The 17,955-nt window shown below is 46.7% G+C and overlaps 1 protein-coding gene across 2 annotated transcripts in view; it reads left to right on the top strand.

Annotated features, from left to right (window-relative positions):
• The window catches only part of NUBPL (nucleotide binding protein like), a 149,709-nt gene that overhangs the window by 16,012 nt on the left and 115,742 nt on the right, over nucleotides 1-17,955 (top strand). For both annotated transcript variants that reach the window (XM_030214497.1, XM_030214496.1), the window contains exon 4: nucleotides 8,814-8,904. In XM_030214497.1, coding sequence (XP_030070357.1) covers nucleotides 8,814-8,904 — 91 coding nt within the window. The remainder of the gene's footprint in view (nucleotides 1-8,813; nucleotides 8,905-17,955) is intronic.

The raw sequence follows: 17,955 nt of genomic DNA, 5'->3' as shown, positions 1-17,955 counted from the left end.
GGGGACAAAATTTGTCCCTGCCCTGTCCCTGCAGATTCTGTCCCTGTCCCCATGGGCTCTGTTCTCATCTGCAGAAGCCTCGAGCACATGATTTTATATTTAAGTCTTTTTATTAAAGTATAAAACGGAACAATATGCTGTGCAACTGTTGTGTATAAATTACAAATAGAAATCAGTAATAACAAAGCGCAACTATAATAAACCGTCCCACTACCACCACCAGCCTCTACCCTTCCAACCCCAACAATAGCTGACTTCTACCACCCCAAGGAATCCTAATCCACACTGTTAAAATGTCCAGGGGTGCAAAATACAAGACATTCTGTATGCCCTAGAGGGGAGAAGTATGCCCTGTGATACACTGTTATGATTTTTTAATCTGTGGATGAATAAGAATTCATCAACAGTCTCAGGATTCAGTCTAGCTCTCCTGTCTTCCACAGTCACTCCTGCAATAGAAGATGTCTTCTTAGAAGATGTGCTGGTAGCCAGAATGTTTGCTTGTTTTCCCAAAAAATAAAAATATTGTCGTCTGCATCATTCAAACATAAATAACGGTCCAGTTCATTAACAGGCTTTAAAGTAGAAAGTGACACAGGGACAAAGTTTGTCCCTGTCCTCATGGGCACTTTCTTCATCGTCCCGTCCCTGTGGGATCTGGCCCTGTCCTCGTCCCCGCGGGCTCTGTCTCCGTCCCTTTCACCATGTCATTCTCTATAATGAATATATATAATGAATATATGTTAATAGCAATAATTCCTTAGCGTCAGCAGCAGGTGAATCCAGTGACTTGTGAGTTGTGACCATTTACCAGCAGGTAGAGCTAGAGAGCTCTGAACTGTGCTGTCTTATAGGATGGAATGCTCCTTGATCAGTCAGTATTCTCTATCTCCAGCAGGTGGATGGATGGTCTCTACACAAGCTCCTGGTCTCGTCTGGTTGCATCTCCTATTTTGGGTCTCCCGATTTAGTTGAGCTATGGGGTGTGCAGCTGAGCGGTTCCACCTTTAGGGTCACCGTGGGTCCCTCCCCCCACCATTCTGCCATGCTCCTTCTCCAGCTGTGACTCTGCAGTTTGTCAAATATGTTTGTCATCACACACCCTCAAAGAGTACATTAACAAAATAACATACACATCCAGAAGTATCATCAACAGTCAGTGGAGTAATGACAATCTTTTCAAAAGTGCCCCCATACCCCCCTCCCATCCAGAAAAGAATTCAGATACTCCCATTGAACAACAAACTGGAAGTAGTACTTAAACTATATGTTCAAAGTATTAAGAAAAGCAGAACAAACCCTAACTGGAAAAGTCTGTAAGTATGGTGTCCAAAGAGTAACAAAATGTTTTCGGGCTTTCACACCACACTCCTCCACTGTAAGACACTCCATGGTAAGGAGTTCATACATAACATTCTTCCATTGTGTCAAAGTAGGAAAGGTGGCTCTGCATTTTAAAAAGAAAAACAAATAGGGCCATGTGGTTTGGGCGTTCTGCCTTGGACTTTCCCTTGGCTTTCAGAGAGATACTGATGCCCCCAGTATCAGGATTATGGAAGGAGAGGATGGCTGTATGTCTCTGGCTGTACTGCTACACAGACAGGGCTGCTGTCAGTGACCTAGGATGAGTCTGCCTTTCTTATTTGTGCTGCTTCCCGTGGTTTTCTCCTTTTAGTGGGGGGGGGGGGGGAGATAACGGTTGCAATGCTGCGGCAGTGCCTCTTTCCTTGGCCGGTGGTGCAGGCTCTTGGCAGAATACTGATGTGGCACTAGTGTGGGTGTTATTCATTTTTCCACATGCAGGTTACGCATGGTGTTTTTTTTTTTCTTTTTTCAGATGACTAGCAGGGCTTTGGCACCATCTTGATGGTGCACGAGCAGGGAATGGTAGGACATGGCGCTTCTCCCCTCTGCAAAGGTTCCAAGGGAAGGGGGATCACCTAGGGGTTTTCCATGTTTCATTAGCGCTGGGACTCAGCTTCTGCAGTTGGCTGAGAGCTGACTGGGCAGCACTGGTATTTCTTCTTTCGGGCCTCCTTTCCTACAATAGAACAATAAGATGTTGCTTATTGTTCACCCCTCTACCAAAGGGGCATTTATTGGATATCTAGGGGATGGGTGTCGCTGACTGTGTGACTGCTTTGTCTCTCCAAGGTCCTCCATTGTTTGTCAGGTACCTGCTCTCTGGCCCTGTATTATTCCTCTGCTAAGTCTGCTTCATGCATCAGTACAGCACCCAGCTGGATATGTGGGGCTATAGAGCACACTCTGACTGTAGAGTATAAGTAACACCATTGCAGAAAGACTTGAATCTGTATGAAAGTTTTCTTACTGTGAAAGGCCACACTCTATTTTAAGAGCATTGGTGTTTGCCTGTGGTTGGTTTGTTGGTGGAAGTGCACCTGAATGGTGCTTTTACAGTTACTCCTGGTTCCAAAGTTTTCTCAGAGACCAGGATCCGGCATCTAAGTAGTACTCCAGGGGTGTTCTGTCTTCTGCCATACCCTAGTTCATTTTCTCCTTGCATTTTGTGCCCCTTTTTTTTTGGGGGGGGGGGGGGGGGGAGTTTGGAGTTTGGACCCCCCTTCTGCCTTTTTAATCAGGGATGGTTAAAAAAAAACAAAAAACCTCCAAAAGGACGCACAGACTGTAATGATGCTTTACTCTTGCTGAGCCACCAGTGGCTCCCTCAGCCTTCTTTATTGTCTTTGGCTGTAGGGATGTTCTCCTTAGTTATGGGTGATTCACTCCATTCTGGGGCTCTAATGCCCTCTTTCTGGAGGGATTTATTGTTTTTGGTGGCACATGCATTTTTGCCGGGTCTTTCTGGGACCTCAGTGAGGCTGTGTTTGCGTTCTCCAGATGAAGAGCTTCACAGGTGTCAGTCTGGTTTGGGCTAAATTTTGGAAAATGTGGAACTCAGCTGTATTTCAAATGGGGCATATTTGTCTTCTTTTTCCAGACCTATGGTTCTTCTAGTCCAGTATCCTGCTTCCTACAGTGGCCAATCCAAATCTCTAGTACCTGGCAGAATCTAAATTAGTAGTCTCTTTCCGGTCTACCAGTCCTGGGGCAAGTGGGACTGGGATGGCTAATCCTATGCTATAGTTCTTGGTTGGCTGTGTGGATTTTCCACAGGTGCTCTGCTCTCTGGTTTGGCTCACAGACTCTGTCCACACCTGTTGAGTACTAGCTTCAGCCGCCACTGTGTCTGCAGTTTCTCTGACTGTAGGTGATAGTTTCTCCTACAGCTGCTATGGCACTTTTACCTTTTTTCTTTGTATTGGACGACAAGTAGTTATTTTAGAGCTACTTCTTTGTAGAGGTATGGCTTTCTGGTTATTGCACCCAGCTAGAATGAGATCTTAGCTCCAGAGGTTGCTAATTCAAGTCTCTCTGCAGCTTGCCATCACTAAGGTTCTGGAGTAGTTAGTTTAAGACCTAGGGAACTCCTGGTTTCCAAGTTTTCTGGAGGACAAGCCTCAAGCTTACATAAGAACATAAGAGTAGCCATACTAGGTCAGACCAATGGTCCATCTAGCCCAGTATCCTATTTTTCAATCAGTGGCCAAGCCAGGTCACAAGTGCCTGGCAAAAACCCAAATCATGGCAACATTCCATGCTACAAATCCCAGTGCAAGCAGTTGCTTCCCATGTTTGTCTGAATAGCAGACTATGGACTTTTCCTCCAGGAAATTGTCCAACCTTTTTTAAACCCAGATACGCTAACTGCTGTTACCATGTCCTCTGGCAAAGAATTCCAGAACCTAACTATTTATTGAGTGAAAAAATATTTCCTCCTGTTTGCTTTAAAAGTATTTCCATGTAACTTCCTCGAGTGTCCCCTAGTCTTTATACTTTTGGAATGAGTAAAGCATTGATTTACTTCTACTCATTCTACACCACTCATGATTTTGTAGACCTCAATCATATCTCCCCTCATCCGTCTATTTTCCAAGCTGAAGAGCCCTAACCTCTTTAGCCTTTCCTGATACGAGAAGAGTTCCGTCCATTTTATCATTTTGGTCGCTCTTTGAACCTTTTCTAATTCCACTATATCTTTTTTGTGATACGACGGCCAGAGCTGAACGCAGTACTCAAGGTGCGGACACACCATGGAGTGAAACAAAGGCATTATAGTATTTTTGGTCTTATTCACCATCCCTTTCTCTGGATGTCGCCACACACTGAGCAGAAGATTTCAGCATGTTATCTACAACGACACCCAGGTCTTTTTCTTGAGTGCTGACCCCCAAAGTGGACCCTAGAATCAGGTAACTATGATTTGGATTATTCGTTCCAATGTGCATCACCATGCATTTGTTCATATTAAATTTTATCTGCCATTTGGATGCCCAGTCTTCCAATTTCTTAAGGTCTTCCTGCAATATTTCACAGTCTGGATGTGTTTTAACCACAAATAGTTTTGTATCATCTGCAGATTTGATCACCTCACTCGTCGTTCCGATTTCCATATAATTTATAAATATGGTAAATAATACTGGTCCCAGTACAGAGCCCTGCAGCACTCCACCTCCTCCACCCTCTTCCATTGAGAGAAATGACCATTTAACTCTAACTTCTGTTTTCTGTCCAATAACCAATTCCTAATCTACACCAGAACCTTGCCTCCTATCTCATGACTCTAATTTTCTCAGGAGTCTCTCATGAGGAATTTTTTCAAAAGCTTCCTGAAAATCTAGATACACTACATCAACCGGCTCACCTTTATCCACCTGTTTATTCACGCCTTCAAAGAAATGAAGCAAATTGATGAGGCAAGACGTCCCTTGGCTGAACCCATGCTGACTCTGTCCCATTAAACAATGTTTGTCTATTGTGTTCTGTAATTCTATTACTTGTAATAGTTTTCACTATTTTGCCCAGCACCGATATCAGGCTTACTGGTCTATAATTTCCCAGATCACCCCTAGAACCCTTTTTAAAAATCGGTGCCACATTGGCCACCTTCCAATCTTAAGGTAGTTCGGACAATTTTAATGACAGGTTACATATTACTAACAGCAGATCAGCAATTTCATGCTTGAGTTCTTTGGGGACCCTTGGACGTATACCATCCGGTCCAGGTGATTTTACTACTCTTTAATTTGTCAGTTTGGCTCACTACATCTTCCAGGTTCACTGAGATTTCTTTCAGTTCTTTTCACTCATCTCAGTCGCATCTTAAGATTTTGTGTGGCCAGGGCAGTTTACTTTCTGGGTTATCTCTTTAACATGACAAGCCAACTTTCATACATTCAGACAGTACTGGGCTTCAATTCCAGGTCTACCAGTACCTCCTGCATCGCCCAATCTTGTGGTCTTGATTAGCTCCTTGGGTTTTATAATCACAGGTCGCCTCCTCTAGTTCCTTGGGGAATGGACCTACTTTGTCTCAAACCAGTGTGTCTGAGGTAATGTAGGTCCACTGGAGTTATCCCATTCCTCTGTAGATTTTCCTTGGACCCTTCAGATGAGCTCCAGCCTAGATTTTTACATTTTAAGTGGTTGCAGTCACCTCTCACAGTTTGTTCTTTTAGGCACAGTAGTGACTGTCTCCAGTTGTGTGTGGGGAGTGGGATCTTATTCCATTCACTTTCTAGTTCCATGAAGGGAGATTCCTTCCCCAAGGGTTTGGATTGCAGTGCATCAGCTTTTCACTCTAGTGTCGTGGCAGTCCATTATAGTTTTACCCTTCGGACAAGTATCACTTTCCCAATGCCTTATTTTCATTCCCCGACTGTGAGAGATATATGTCCTAAGTAAGAGTTTGAATTGGAGTGCCTGGGTAGTTTTATGCATTCTCAGTATTAGCCCAAATATGTATTGCATGTCTTCCCCAGAAGCTTAGCTGGTGGTTGGGAGGTGGGGATAGTGCTGGGCAGACTTACACGGTCTGTGCCAGAGCCAGTGGTTGGGAGGCGGGGATAGTGCTGGGCAGACTTATACGGTCTGTGCCAGAGCTGGTGGTGTGAGGCGGGGCGGGTGGTTGGGGGCGGGGATAGTGCTGGGCAGACTTATACGGTCTGTGCCCTGTAAAAGACAGGTACAAATCAAGGTAAGGTATACACAAAAAAAATGGCACATGTGAGTTTATCTTGTTGGGCAGACTGGATGGACCGTGCAGGTCTTTTTCTGCTGTCATCTACTATGTTACTATGTTCAGTCCAGCAGGGCATTGTGGTCTTCCTTGCTGCCTTCTCCGGACACTTCCGTTTGGATGTCTCTTCTTGCTCGGGTGCCTCTTTTTGGAATATTGGTGTTTGTTTCAGGTTCTCACCCTACTTAAGGACTGCTTTACTACATCCCTCAAGAATCTGGATTCATTTGCTGTTGACGCTAAAGAGTGAAAAATTATGTTTACCTGATAATTTTCTTTACTTTAGTCGCAGCAGATGAATTTATAGTCCCACCCAGGTTTTCTCTGATGGTTTCTATCAGTTTGTTCTCTCGGTTGGGCCGGGTTGCTCATTTTTCCATTATAGATAGATTGGTGTAATCGCTTTACGTATTTACAGTTCTTGGTTTATCACTTTTTCACGGGGGAAGGAGAATGTTACAATCCTGTTTCCTTCTCCATTGTTCTGAGACATACTGACTGACCAAGGAGCTCTCTATCTCTACCTGTTGTTAGATGGTCACAACCCCCAAGTCTCTGAATTCCTCTGCTGAAAATTAACAGGTAAGACATAATGTTTCATTAATTCCAAGATACACAGATTTAAAAATGTATTTTAAGAACTTTAAATCACAGAGGCTGGTGGCACCTTACAGTATAACAGATTTATTGTAGCATAAATTTTCAAGAATCAGATCCACCTGGTCATATAAGCAAAAAGTAGTACATGTCTTTTAGTAGTTTATTTTAATACCTCATTAAAATATAAATGAAAAAGCTAGTGATCACTACTATAAAGTTAAATATTCTTTCCTGTAATGAAACCAGGAATGCCTGTGATAGAAGATGTGATCCAAACTCATTGCAGGAATAATGGAGAAATTTTACTTTTTTTTTTTACCCTATGTAGAGTCCCAATTGGCTGCTATAGTACACAAAACCCGGAAATTTAAACATAAACATATGAACACAGAGCAAAAAGAAACTACTTACATGTACACTTTTTTATTCTGTAAATGAACTATCCGGAACCAAACTAGGACATTGAAGTCTCTTTGTATTGACTTTTAAATTTCTCCTCTTAAGAAATTATTCTCTTCACTTATTGTGTGCCAATACTATTCCATAGGTTAATAGATATACACTTAGCTCAATCTGCTAAAAATATATCTGTTGGTTTACATTTAGCTAAGAAAACACAAGAAAAATTATACCCCCCCTGTTTACTAACTATTTCTTGTGGATGGCGAGTTTCTCTGCCAATGGTCAGATAATACTGTGTATTAGTGAATACTCAGACTTTAGGATTAAAAAAACCCCAGCTCAATTTAAAAATATTTACAAGGATTGGACAATACACTGATAGCTGCATACCTGTTTACTAAGCCGCGCGGCAGTGCCAACGCAGCCAATTCAAAATGAATGGGCTGTGTTAGCATTAACACAGGGCAGCCGCTAGCACGGCTTAGTAAACAGGAGATGGCGATTACTCATAAATGATTTGTTGTGTGCCAATATTAATTTCTGATCATTTTATAGATGAAGTAAAATATTTTAGAGTATGTTTTGGCCATTTGTGTTGTATTTTGGGTGGTGAAGAGATTGAATCCTTAGGCGCATTTAGGTACCAGGGATCCCTAATACAATCTAAAGCTATTAGCCCTCCTGTCCTGTACCAAACACATCAGGTCCCTGCTGTATCTAAATCATAGAGGTGATTTCCTGTGGCACATATAGCTCTTGCTGTTTCGAGGCCACCTTTTCTGAATGGTTGGGGCAAAGGTTAGTGTGTCAAATATGACTAAAAATTGCAATTATCGGTGTACTGTCCAATTCTTTTAAATGTTTTTAAATTGAGTTGTTTTTGTTAATTCTAGCATCTGTGTATTCACTAATCCACAGTATTATCTGACCATTGGCAGAGTATCTTGCCATCCAAAAATGAGTTCTCCCATTTTGTTACATTTACATGCTGAATTATCTCACATGCCATTGTGTTGGTCCTCTGTATTAAAGAGGCTTGTTTAATGGTGAAGAAAAAGCTTTTAGAATAGTTGCAGCGGAGTAATGGCATAAGCTCCCACCTGAACTTAGGGAAACAACATCTTTATATTGTTTCTGGAAAGGTTTTATTTTCTCTTTCCATCTGATTGAATGATATTGTTAGTGTATTTTATTTTTTTCTAATATTGTTGTATTTTATATATACCATCATGAATGGACTTTTATTGTTCCCAAGAAGAGGGTATCTTAAATGTTATAAATAATGTAAAAAATGACAGTATTTTGGGGAGTGAAAGGTAAAGGGGATATGATTTGATATATTGCCTTTCTGTAGTTATAGTCAAAGAGGTTTACATATTTTATACAGATACTTATTTTGTACCTGGGGATGGAGGGTTAAAGTGACTTGCCCAGAGTCATCAGGACTGAGGTAGGAGTCAAACCCAGTTCCCTAGGTTCTCAAGCCACTGCAATAACCATTAAACTACTCCTCGCCGCCATTGTCTTTGGTTTGTTGAATAATGGACATCCATGGGTACTGTTACATACATCTTAACGATTTAGTAAGTATGCTACAAAGGCACACTGTAGTAAGTCAATATATTGCATATTATAATGTCGGCATATTAAAATTTTGTTAACATTCTCATTGCTTTAGATATATCATACACATTTTTTTTGCATACTGCAGACAAAGACAGTTGGTTTGCTTGATGCAGATATATATGGTCCTTCCATTCCTAAAATGATGAATTTGAAGGGACACCCTGAAGTATCTGATAGTAAGTAAAGAATTTTTGAACCTCTTCAGTATTAGAATAGTATAGGTGAAGAAAAGTTGGAAACAGAGAGACACAGAGGTTATGCACATTCTTTTGCTCTATGACTTTATTTCATATTTTTCTCTATATATAACCAGTTGTTCTCAGAGGACAAGCAGGCTGCTTGTTCTCACGACTGGGTGACGTCCGCGGCAGCCCCCACCAACCGGAAAGAAGCTTCGCGGGACGGTCGGCACGCAGGGCACGCCCACCGCGCATGCGCGGCCGTATTCCCGCCCGTGCGCGACCGCTCCCGCCAGTTCCTTTTTTTCCGCGTCTGGAGAGAGTTGTGCTTTGCCGCTCTCTCTGTTTCAGCCGCCGGAATTTCGATCGCGTTTACGCGGATCGTCGCTTTTCTTTTTCTCTCTTGTTTTTGGGTTATCGCCGGTTTCCTTTTCAAAAAAAAAAAAAAAAAAAAACCTGAGCGTGTGGAGCACGCGCTCCCCTTTTCCCTCGCTTCCAGCGGGGACGCCGCGTTGCGGCCTAGTGGCCGCTCGGTCGTTTCTTTTTTCGAGGTGCGATTCCAGCCACCATTGACGACTTTGACTTCGCCGACGCGATTTTTCCGTCGATGTCCTCGAAGGTCCCGAGTGGATTTAAAAAGTGTGGTCGCTGCGGCCGGCCGATCTCGCAGACCGACACCCACGCTTGGTGCCTCCAGTGCTTCGGGCCGGAGCACAATATCAAGTCGTGTTCCCTGTGTCTCGGTCTCCGGAAACGGACTCAGGTTGCGAGGCAAGTTCTGCGGGACCGTCTTTTTGGAACTTGCGCCGGCCCCTCGACGTCGACCTCGACGGCATCGGTATCGACGCCCGGTCCTTCGGTACCGGTATCGATGCTCGAGACATCGGCACCGATGGCATCGACCCCAGGAGAACAGGTCCCGTCGGCCCGCCGGTCCTCCGGTGAGAGTGGAGGTGAGAGGCCGCGTGGGCAGTCGGCCCCGGTCACTCCCTCAGCTCGTGGGCCACGGGACCGAACCCTGTCTGACCCGGTACCTCGAGACCGAGGGGGATCGACCTCCTCCTCCTCCATGCCTTCCGGCGCCGGTGACGGGCATCGCAAGAAGGATAAGAAGCGTCGTCACCGGTCGCCCTCGGTGCATCCGGATATCGGAGAGGAGGCGACGCCGAAGCGTACTCGTCGAGAGGAGAGGTCCCCGTCGGTTGTGGAGGTACCGACGCGTCGGGGTTCCGGCACCTCGGTGCCGTCTCCTGGCCCCCATCAGCTTCTGACGCCGACACCCCTACCGGCCCCACCGCCTTTCCCGGCAGCGGGCTTGGACGAGTGCCTCAGAGCCATCCTTCCGGGGATCCTGGAAGGGCTGATGCGCCAGGCTGTGCCGGCGCCGGGGGTGCTTGCGCCCTCGGCGCCGATGTCTGTGGCGCCGGCGAGCTCTAGCCCGGCGCCGGGGCCGTCGACACCGCCGCCGCTTGCGGCGCCGGTCTCGACCGCCACGCAGGTGGAGTCCCCGTCGACGTCGATGGAGGGAGCTCCGTCCCCGCCGGCGCGGGAGTCCACCGCTCGACGACACCGAGACCCTGGTGCCTCGACGTCGAGCCGGGCCCGGTTCAGGACTCAGCTACATGAGCTTATGTCCGATACCGAGGATGAGGACTCATGGGGGGAAGAGGAGGACCCTAGATATTTCTCCTCAGAGGAGTCTACGGGCCTTCCCTCGGACCCCACGCCTTCACCGGAGAGGAAGCTCTCACCTCCCGAGAGTCCCTCCTTTGCCTCCTTTGTGCGGGATATGTCTATTAGCATTCCCTTCCCCGTGGTCTCTGTGGAAGAGCCGAGGGCCGAGATGCTCGAGGTCCTCGACTATCCATCACCACCTAGAGAGTCCTCCACGGTGCCGCTGCACAATGTCCTCAAAGAGACACTGCTTCGGAACTGGGTGCGACCGTTAACTAACCCCACCATTCCCAAGAAAGCAGAGTCCCAATACAGGATCCACTCCGACCCAGAGTTAATGCGGCCCCAATTGCCCCATGACTCGGCGGTCGTGGATTCTGCTCTCAAGAGGGCACGGAGTTCGAGGGATACCGCCTCGGCGCCCCCGGGGCGGGAGTCTCGCACTCTGGACTCGTTTGGGAGGAAGGCCTACCAATCCTCCATGCTCGTGACCCGCATCCAGTCATACCTGCTCTATATGAGCATTCACATGCGGACCTATGTGCAACAACTGGCGGACCTGGTCGAGAAGCTCCCGCCGGAGCAGTCCAGGCCTTATCAGGAGGTGGTCAGGCAGCTGAAGGCGTGCAGAAAGTTCCTGTCCAGGGGTATCTATGACACCTGTGACGTGGCATCTCGTGCTGCGGCCCAAGGTATAGTGATGCGCAGGCTCTCATGGCTGCGTGCCTCTGACCTGGACAACCGCACCCAGCAGAGACTGGCCGACGTCCCTTGCCGGGGGGATAACATTTTCGGTGAGAAGGTCGAGCAGATGGTGGACCAACTGCATCAGCGGGAAACCGCCCTCGACAAACTCTCCCACCGGGCGCCTTCAGCATCCACCTCCACAGGTGGACGTTTTTCCCGGGCCCGGCAGGCTGCACCCTATTCTTTTGCAAAGCGTAGGTACAACCAGCCGGCCCGAAGGCCTCGTCAGGCACAGGGACAGCCCCAGCGCGCTCGTTCCCGTCAACAGCGTGCGTCTAACCAGCCCCCTGCGCCTCCACAGCAAAAGCCAGGGACGGGCTTTTGACTGGATCCACGGGAACATAGCCGCCCTCAAAGTGTCCGTACCGGACGATCTGCCGGTCGGGGGGAGGTTAAAATTTTTTCGCCAAAGGTGGCCTCTCATAACCTCCGACCAGTGGGTTCTCCAAATAGTGCGGTGCGGATACGCCCTGAATTTGGCCTCCCTGCCTCCAAATTGTCCTCCGGGAGCTCAATCCTTCAGCTCCCATCACAAGCAGGTACTTGCAGAGGAACTCTCCGCCCTTCTCAGCGCCAATGCGGTCGAGCCCGTACCACCCGGGCAGGAAGGGCAGGGATTCTATTCCAGGTACTTCCTTGTGGAAAAGAAACAGGGGGGATGCGTCCCATCCTAGACCTGAGAGGCCTGAACAAATTCCTGGTCAAAGAAAAGTTCAGGATGCTTTCCTTGGGCACCCTTCTGCCAATGATTCAGAAAAACGATTGGCTATGTTCCCTGGATTTAAAGGATGCATATACTCACATCCCGATACTGCCAGCTCACAGACAGTATCTCAGATTCCGCCTGGGCGCACGGCACTTTCAGTATTGTGTGCTGCCCTTTGGGCTCGCCTCCGCCCCACGAGTGTTTACAAAGTGCCTCGTGGTGGTGGCGGCGTACCTACGCAGGCTGGGAGTGCACGTGTTCCCATATCTCGACGATTGGCTGGTCAAGAACACCTCGGAGGCAGGAGCCCTCCGGTCCATGCAGTGCACTATTCAACTCCTGGAGCTGCTGGGGTTTGTGATAAATTACCCAAAGTCCCATCTCCAGCCAACCCAGTCTCTGGAATTCATAGGAGCTCTGCTGAATACCCAGACGGCTCAGGCCTTCCTTCCCGAAGCGAGGGCCAACAACCTCCTGTCCCTCGCTTCGCAGACCAGAGCGTCTCAGCAGGTCACAGCTCGGCAGATGTTGAGACTTCTGGGTCATATGGCCTCCACAGTTCATGTGACTCCCATGGCTCGTCTTCACATGAGATCTGCTCAATGGACCCTAGCTTCCCAGTGGTTCCAAGCCACCGGGAATCTAGAAGATCTCATCCGCCTCTCCACCAGTTGCCGCACTTCACTGCTCTGGTGGACCATCCGGACCAATTTGACCCTGGGACGTCCATTCCAAATTCCGCAGCCCACGAAGGTGCTGACGACGGATGCATCTCGCCTGGGTTGGGGAGCTCATGTCGATGGGCTTCACACCCAGGGTCTGTGGTCCCTCCAGGAAAAGGATCTGCAAATCAACCTCCTGGAGCTCCGAGCGATCTGGAACGCGCTGAAGGCTTTCAGAGATCGGCTGTCCTGCCAAATTATCCAAATTCGGACAGACAATCAGGTTGCAATGTATTACGTCAACAAGCAGGGGGGCACCGGATCTCGCCCCCTGTGTCAGGAAGCCGTCGGGCTGTGGCGCTGGGCGTGCCAGTTTGGCATGCTCCTCCAAGCCACATACCTGGCAGGCGTAAACAACAGTCTGGCCGACAGACTGAGCAGAGTCATGCAACCGCACGAGTGGTCGCTCCATTCCAGAGTGGTACGCAAGATCTTCCGAGAGTGGGGCACCCCCTCGGTGGACCTTTTCGCCTCTCAGACCAACCACAAGCTGCCTCTGTTCTGTTCCAGACTTCAGACACATGGCAGGCTAGCGTCGGACGCCTTTCTCCTCCATTGGGGGACCGGCCTCCTGTATGCTTATCCTCCCATACCTTTGGTGGGGAAGACCTTACTGAAGCTCAAGCACGACCGCGGCACCATGATTCTGATAGCGCCCTTTTGGCCCCGTCAGATCTGGTTCCCTCTTCTTCTGGAGTTGTCCTCAGAAGAACCGTGGAGATTGGAGTGTTTTCCGACTCTCATTTCGCAGAACGACGGAGCGTTACTGCACCCCAACCTTCAGTCTCTGGCTCTCACGGCCTGGATGTTGAGGGCGTAGACTTCGCTGCGTTGGGTCTGTCGGAGGGTGTCTCCCGGGTCCTGCTTGCCTCTAGGAAGGATTCCACTAAAAAGAGTTACTTTTTCAAGTGGAGGAGGTTTGTCGTTTGGTGTGAGAGCAAGGCCCTAGAACCTCGTTCTTGCCCTGCACAGAACCTGCTTGAATACCTTCTACACTTATCAGAGTCTGGCCTCAAGACCAACTCAGTAAGGAATCACCTTAGTGCGATTAGTGCTTACCATTATCGTGTGGAAGGTAAAGCCATCTCTGGAGAGCCTTTAGTCGTTCGATTCATGAGAGGCTTACTTTTGTCAAAGCCCCCTATCAAGCCTCCTACAGTGTCATGGGATCTCAACGTCGTCCTCACCCAGCTGATGAAACCTCCTTTTGAGCCACTGAATACCTGCCATCTGAAGTACTTGACCTGGAAGGTCATTTTCTTGGTGGCAGTTACTTCAGCTCGTAGGGTCAGTGAGCTTCAAGCCCTAGTAGCTCATGCTCCATATACCAAATTTCATCACAACAGAGTAGTGCTCCGCACCCACCCAAAGTTCCTGCCGAAGGTGGTGTCGGAGTTCCATCTTAACCAGTCAATTGTCTTGCCAACATTCTTCCCCAGGCCGCATACCCGCCCTGCTGAACGTCAGTTGCACACATTGGACTGCAAGAGAGCATTGGCCTTCTACTTGGAGCGGACACAGCCCCACAGACAGTCCGCCCAATTGTTTGTTTCTTTCGACCCTAACAGGCTAGGGGTCGCTGTCGGGAAACGCACCATCTCCAATTGGCTAGCAGATTGCATTTCCTTCACTTACGCCCAGGCTGGGCTGGCTCTTGAGGGTCATGTCACGGCTCATAGTGTTAGAGCCATGGCAGCGTCAGTGGCCCACCTGAAGTCAGCCACTATTGAAGAAATTTGCAAAGCTGCGACGTGGTCATCTGTCCACACATTCACATCTCATTACTGCCTCCAGCAGGATACCCGACGCGACAGTCGGTTCGGGCAGTCGGTGCTGCAGAATCTGTTTGGGGTGTAAATCCAACTCCACCCTCCAGGACCCGAATTTATTCTGGTCAGGCTGCACTCTCAGTTAGTTGTTCTTCGTAGGTCAATTTCTGTTATACCCTCGCCGTTGCGAGGTTCAATTGACCTGGCTTCTTGTTTTGAGTGAGCCTGAGAGCTAGGGATACCCCAGTCGTGAGAACAAGCAGCCTGCTTGTCCTCGGAGAAAGTGAATGATACATACCTGTAGCAGGTGTTCTCCGAGGACAGCAGGCTGATTGTTCTCACCTACCCTCCCTCCTCCCCTTTGGAGTTGTGTGTTTCATCTTTTGCTAGTCATTCAACTGGCGGGAGCGGTCGCGCACGGGCGGGAAAACGGCCGCGCATGCGCGGTGGGCGTGCCCTGCGTGCCGACCGTCCCGCGAAGCTTCTTTCCGGTTGGTGGGGGCTGCCGCGGACGTCACCCAGTCGTGAGAACAATCAGCCTGCTGTCCTCGGAGAACACCTGCTACAGGTATGTATCATTCACTTTATGTTATGTAAACATTTTTAATAGCATACTCACTGGATTTTATATTGCTGACTTTTCATCTGGGCCCTTATTTACAGTGCATTGAAAATGTCTTCACAACCTTTTTGGCTTTTCACTCTCTGTTGTCTTAAAAATGATTCACAATGCGTTAAAATAGGAGCTTGTTTCTTTGATCTATACAGCTTTCAGTCCAGAACAACAGTTGCAGAAATATTTAACAAGAGGGCAAAGCCTGCAGAGCAGTGCTCATGGAATTCTTTCTAACCTCTGTTTGTGTGTGTATGTTTGTGTGGCTAAGAAAGCAAATAAAATGTTAGGCATTATTTGGAAGGGAGTGGAAAAAAATGAGGATGTTATAATGCCCTTGTATCGCTCCATGGTGCAACCGCACCTCAAATATTGTGTTCAATTCTGGTCACCGAATCTCAAAAAAGATATAGTGGAATTAGAAAAGATGCAGAGAAGGGCGATGAAAACGATAAAGGGGATGGGATGACTTCCCTATGAGGAAAGGCTAAAATGGCTAGGGCTATTCAGCTTGGAGAAAAGATGGCTGAGGGGAGATATGATAGAGGTCTATAAAATAATGAGTGGAGTGGAACGGGTGGATGTGAAGCGTCTGTTTACTCTTTCCAAAAATACTAGGACTTGGGGGCATGCGATGAAGCTACAAAGTAGTAAATTTAAAACGAATTGGAGAAAATATTTCTTCACTCAACGTGTAATTAAACTCTGGAATTCATTGCCAGAGAATGTGGTAAAGGCAGTTAGCTTAGCGGGGTTTTAAAAATGTTTGGACGGCTTCCTAAAGGAAAAGTTCATAGACCATTATTAAAATGGACTTGGGGAAAATCCACTGCTTATTTCTAGGATAAGCAGCATAAAATGTTTTGTACTGTTTTGGGATCTTGCCAGGTATTTGTGACCTGGATTGGCCACTGTTGGAAACAGGATGCTGGGCTTAACATAGTCTTCACATATCCAAAGATAAGAACTATGTGAATGTCCACAGCCTACTTGCAGGGAATAAATTTGCCTTAATTATTGCAAAACCCAAACATCCGTGTATCTTGTTTCAATACATGTATGAATTAACTCATTTTTGGGAACCCTCGGACGATACCACTAAAAGGCAACCTCATAAATTTCTGCCTAGTGGCTCAGCATCTCTTCATAGGGTCTTCCCTCAATTAACTATTAGTGCTGTTTATAATGCTGTGACAAACAAATTCAAAAAGTGCCAAAATTATATACGTGTTATAAATAAAGAACTCATAAAAAACTTATCTTGAGTTCTAGTCCGTGTCTCTCGCTGTTGTAATCCACTTAGGCTTCCCCTAAATTATGCCCGACGCCGCAGGTTTCAAAACTTGCATCAGGGACTCGGGTTAAAAACCGCCTTAGATTCACAACAGTATATGAGCGCAGACATCCGAAAACCATACTGCACTCGAATGTTCTTAGAAGGCGCTATTTGAAGGCTGTAAAATGATGACGCATCATAGTGACGTCTCTGTAAAGGAAGTAAGAGCAAAAATCTGGCGCTAGTTAATACGTTCACTTCAATGCCCTTAATAAAACATTTTTTCAGGAAGAAGAGATAATTATATGCAGAAAATATACATATTTCCCAATTCATATGTAAGTTCAACTACACATTAATGATAGTGATGTCTTCATGTTGTAAATTGAAAAAAGTATAAAACAAAGAAAAAAGGAAAAAAGGAAAAAGTGGATTAAATCATAGAATTCCATTCCACCGATTCGTTCAACCCATGAGGGTTAGTTGTGTGTAACTTATGTATCCACCACTGTTCTCTCCTAATCAGGGCTGTAGTGCGATCCCGTCCTCCTCTAGATTCTGAAACCTGTTCTATTATGAACCATCTAAGGTCCGTAAATATATGGTGATGTTGCAAACAGTGCGGTACTAGAGGAGCCGATAGCGTTTTTGTGTTCAGCCTGCTTTTATGTTCAATCAGCCGTACTCTCATAGTTCTAATCGTGCGCCCTACATAATATAGGGAACATGGACAATATATAATATATACCACATAGGATGAAAGACAAGTAGTCTGTTGTTCCATATTGTACATGTGTTGAGTACTAGCATAGAACCATTGAGTCATCGTGCTGGTCATTGTACAAAACTGACATTGACCGCACGGTCGGTGGCATCCTGTTCCCTTTATTGGGAGCCGCGGGGGAAAATGTGTATGCACTAACTGGTCTCTGAGGTTTCTACCCCTGGTATAAGCAATGCAAGGTTGTTCCTGGAACACTGGATGAAAAGTGAGCACTTGCCAATGTTTAAAAATTAAATGAGATACCTCAGAAGCCAGGGTAGAAAAACCTAGAACACAAACTGTTTTTTCCATTTGTTCCTTGTCCTTCTCTTTATTTAATAACAATAATGAACGCTGGGCATACCAAGCTCTTTTATATGCCTGTTGGATGCACTTATGGGTGTAACCTCGCATTTGCAATTTTGACATAAGAATCGAGGCTTGAACTTTAAACGCTTCATCTGTGGAACAAATTCGACGGAGGCGTAAGAACTGTCCTATTGGAAGAGACCACTTCAATTTATGTGGATGATGACTATTCCAAGATAACAAAGTATTGCGGTCGGTGGGTTTATGGTACACTGTTGCATGTAATTTGCCCCCTGCCTTGTATATCCACGTATCCAAAAATGATATATTAATGGTACTGCTGTTTACCGTAAATTTCAAATTTTTATCTCTGTTATTTAACCATTGTAAAAATAACTGTAGTTGATCTTCCGTACCTTCCCAAAGAAAAAATACATCATCAATGAAGCGAAGCCAATTTCTAATGTTA

This window comes from Microcaecilia unicolor, chromosome 9, assembly GCF_901765095.1.
Source record: "Microcaecilia unicolor chromosome 9, aMicUni1.1, whole genome shotgun sequence".
In the NCBI taxonomy this organism is placed as follows: Eukaryota; Metazoa; Chordata; class Amphibia; order Gymnophiona; family Siphonopidae; genus Microcaecilia; species Microcaecilia unicolor.
This window is presented reverse-complemented; position numbering and strand designations above follow the sequence as displayed.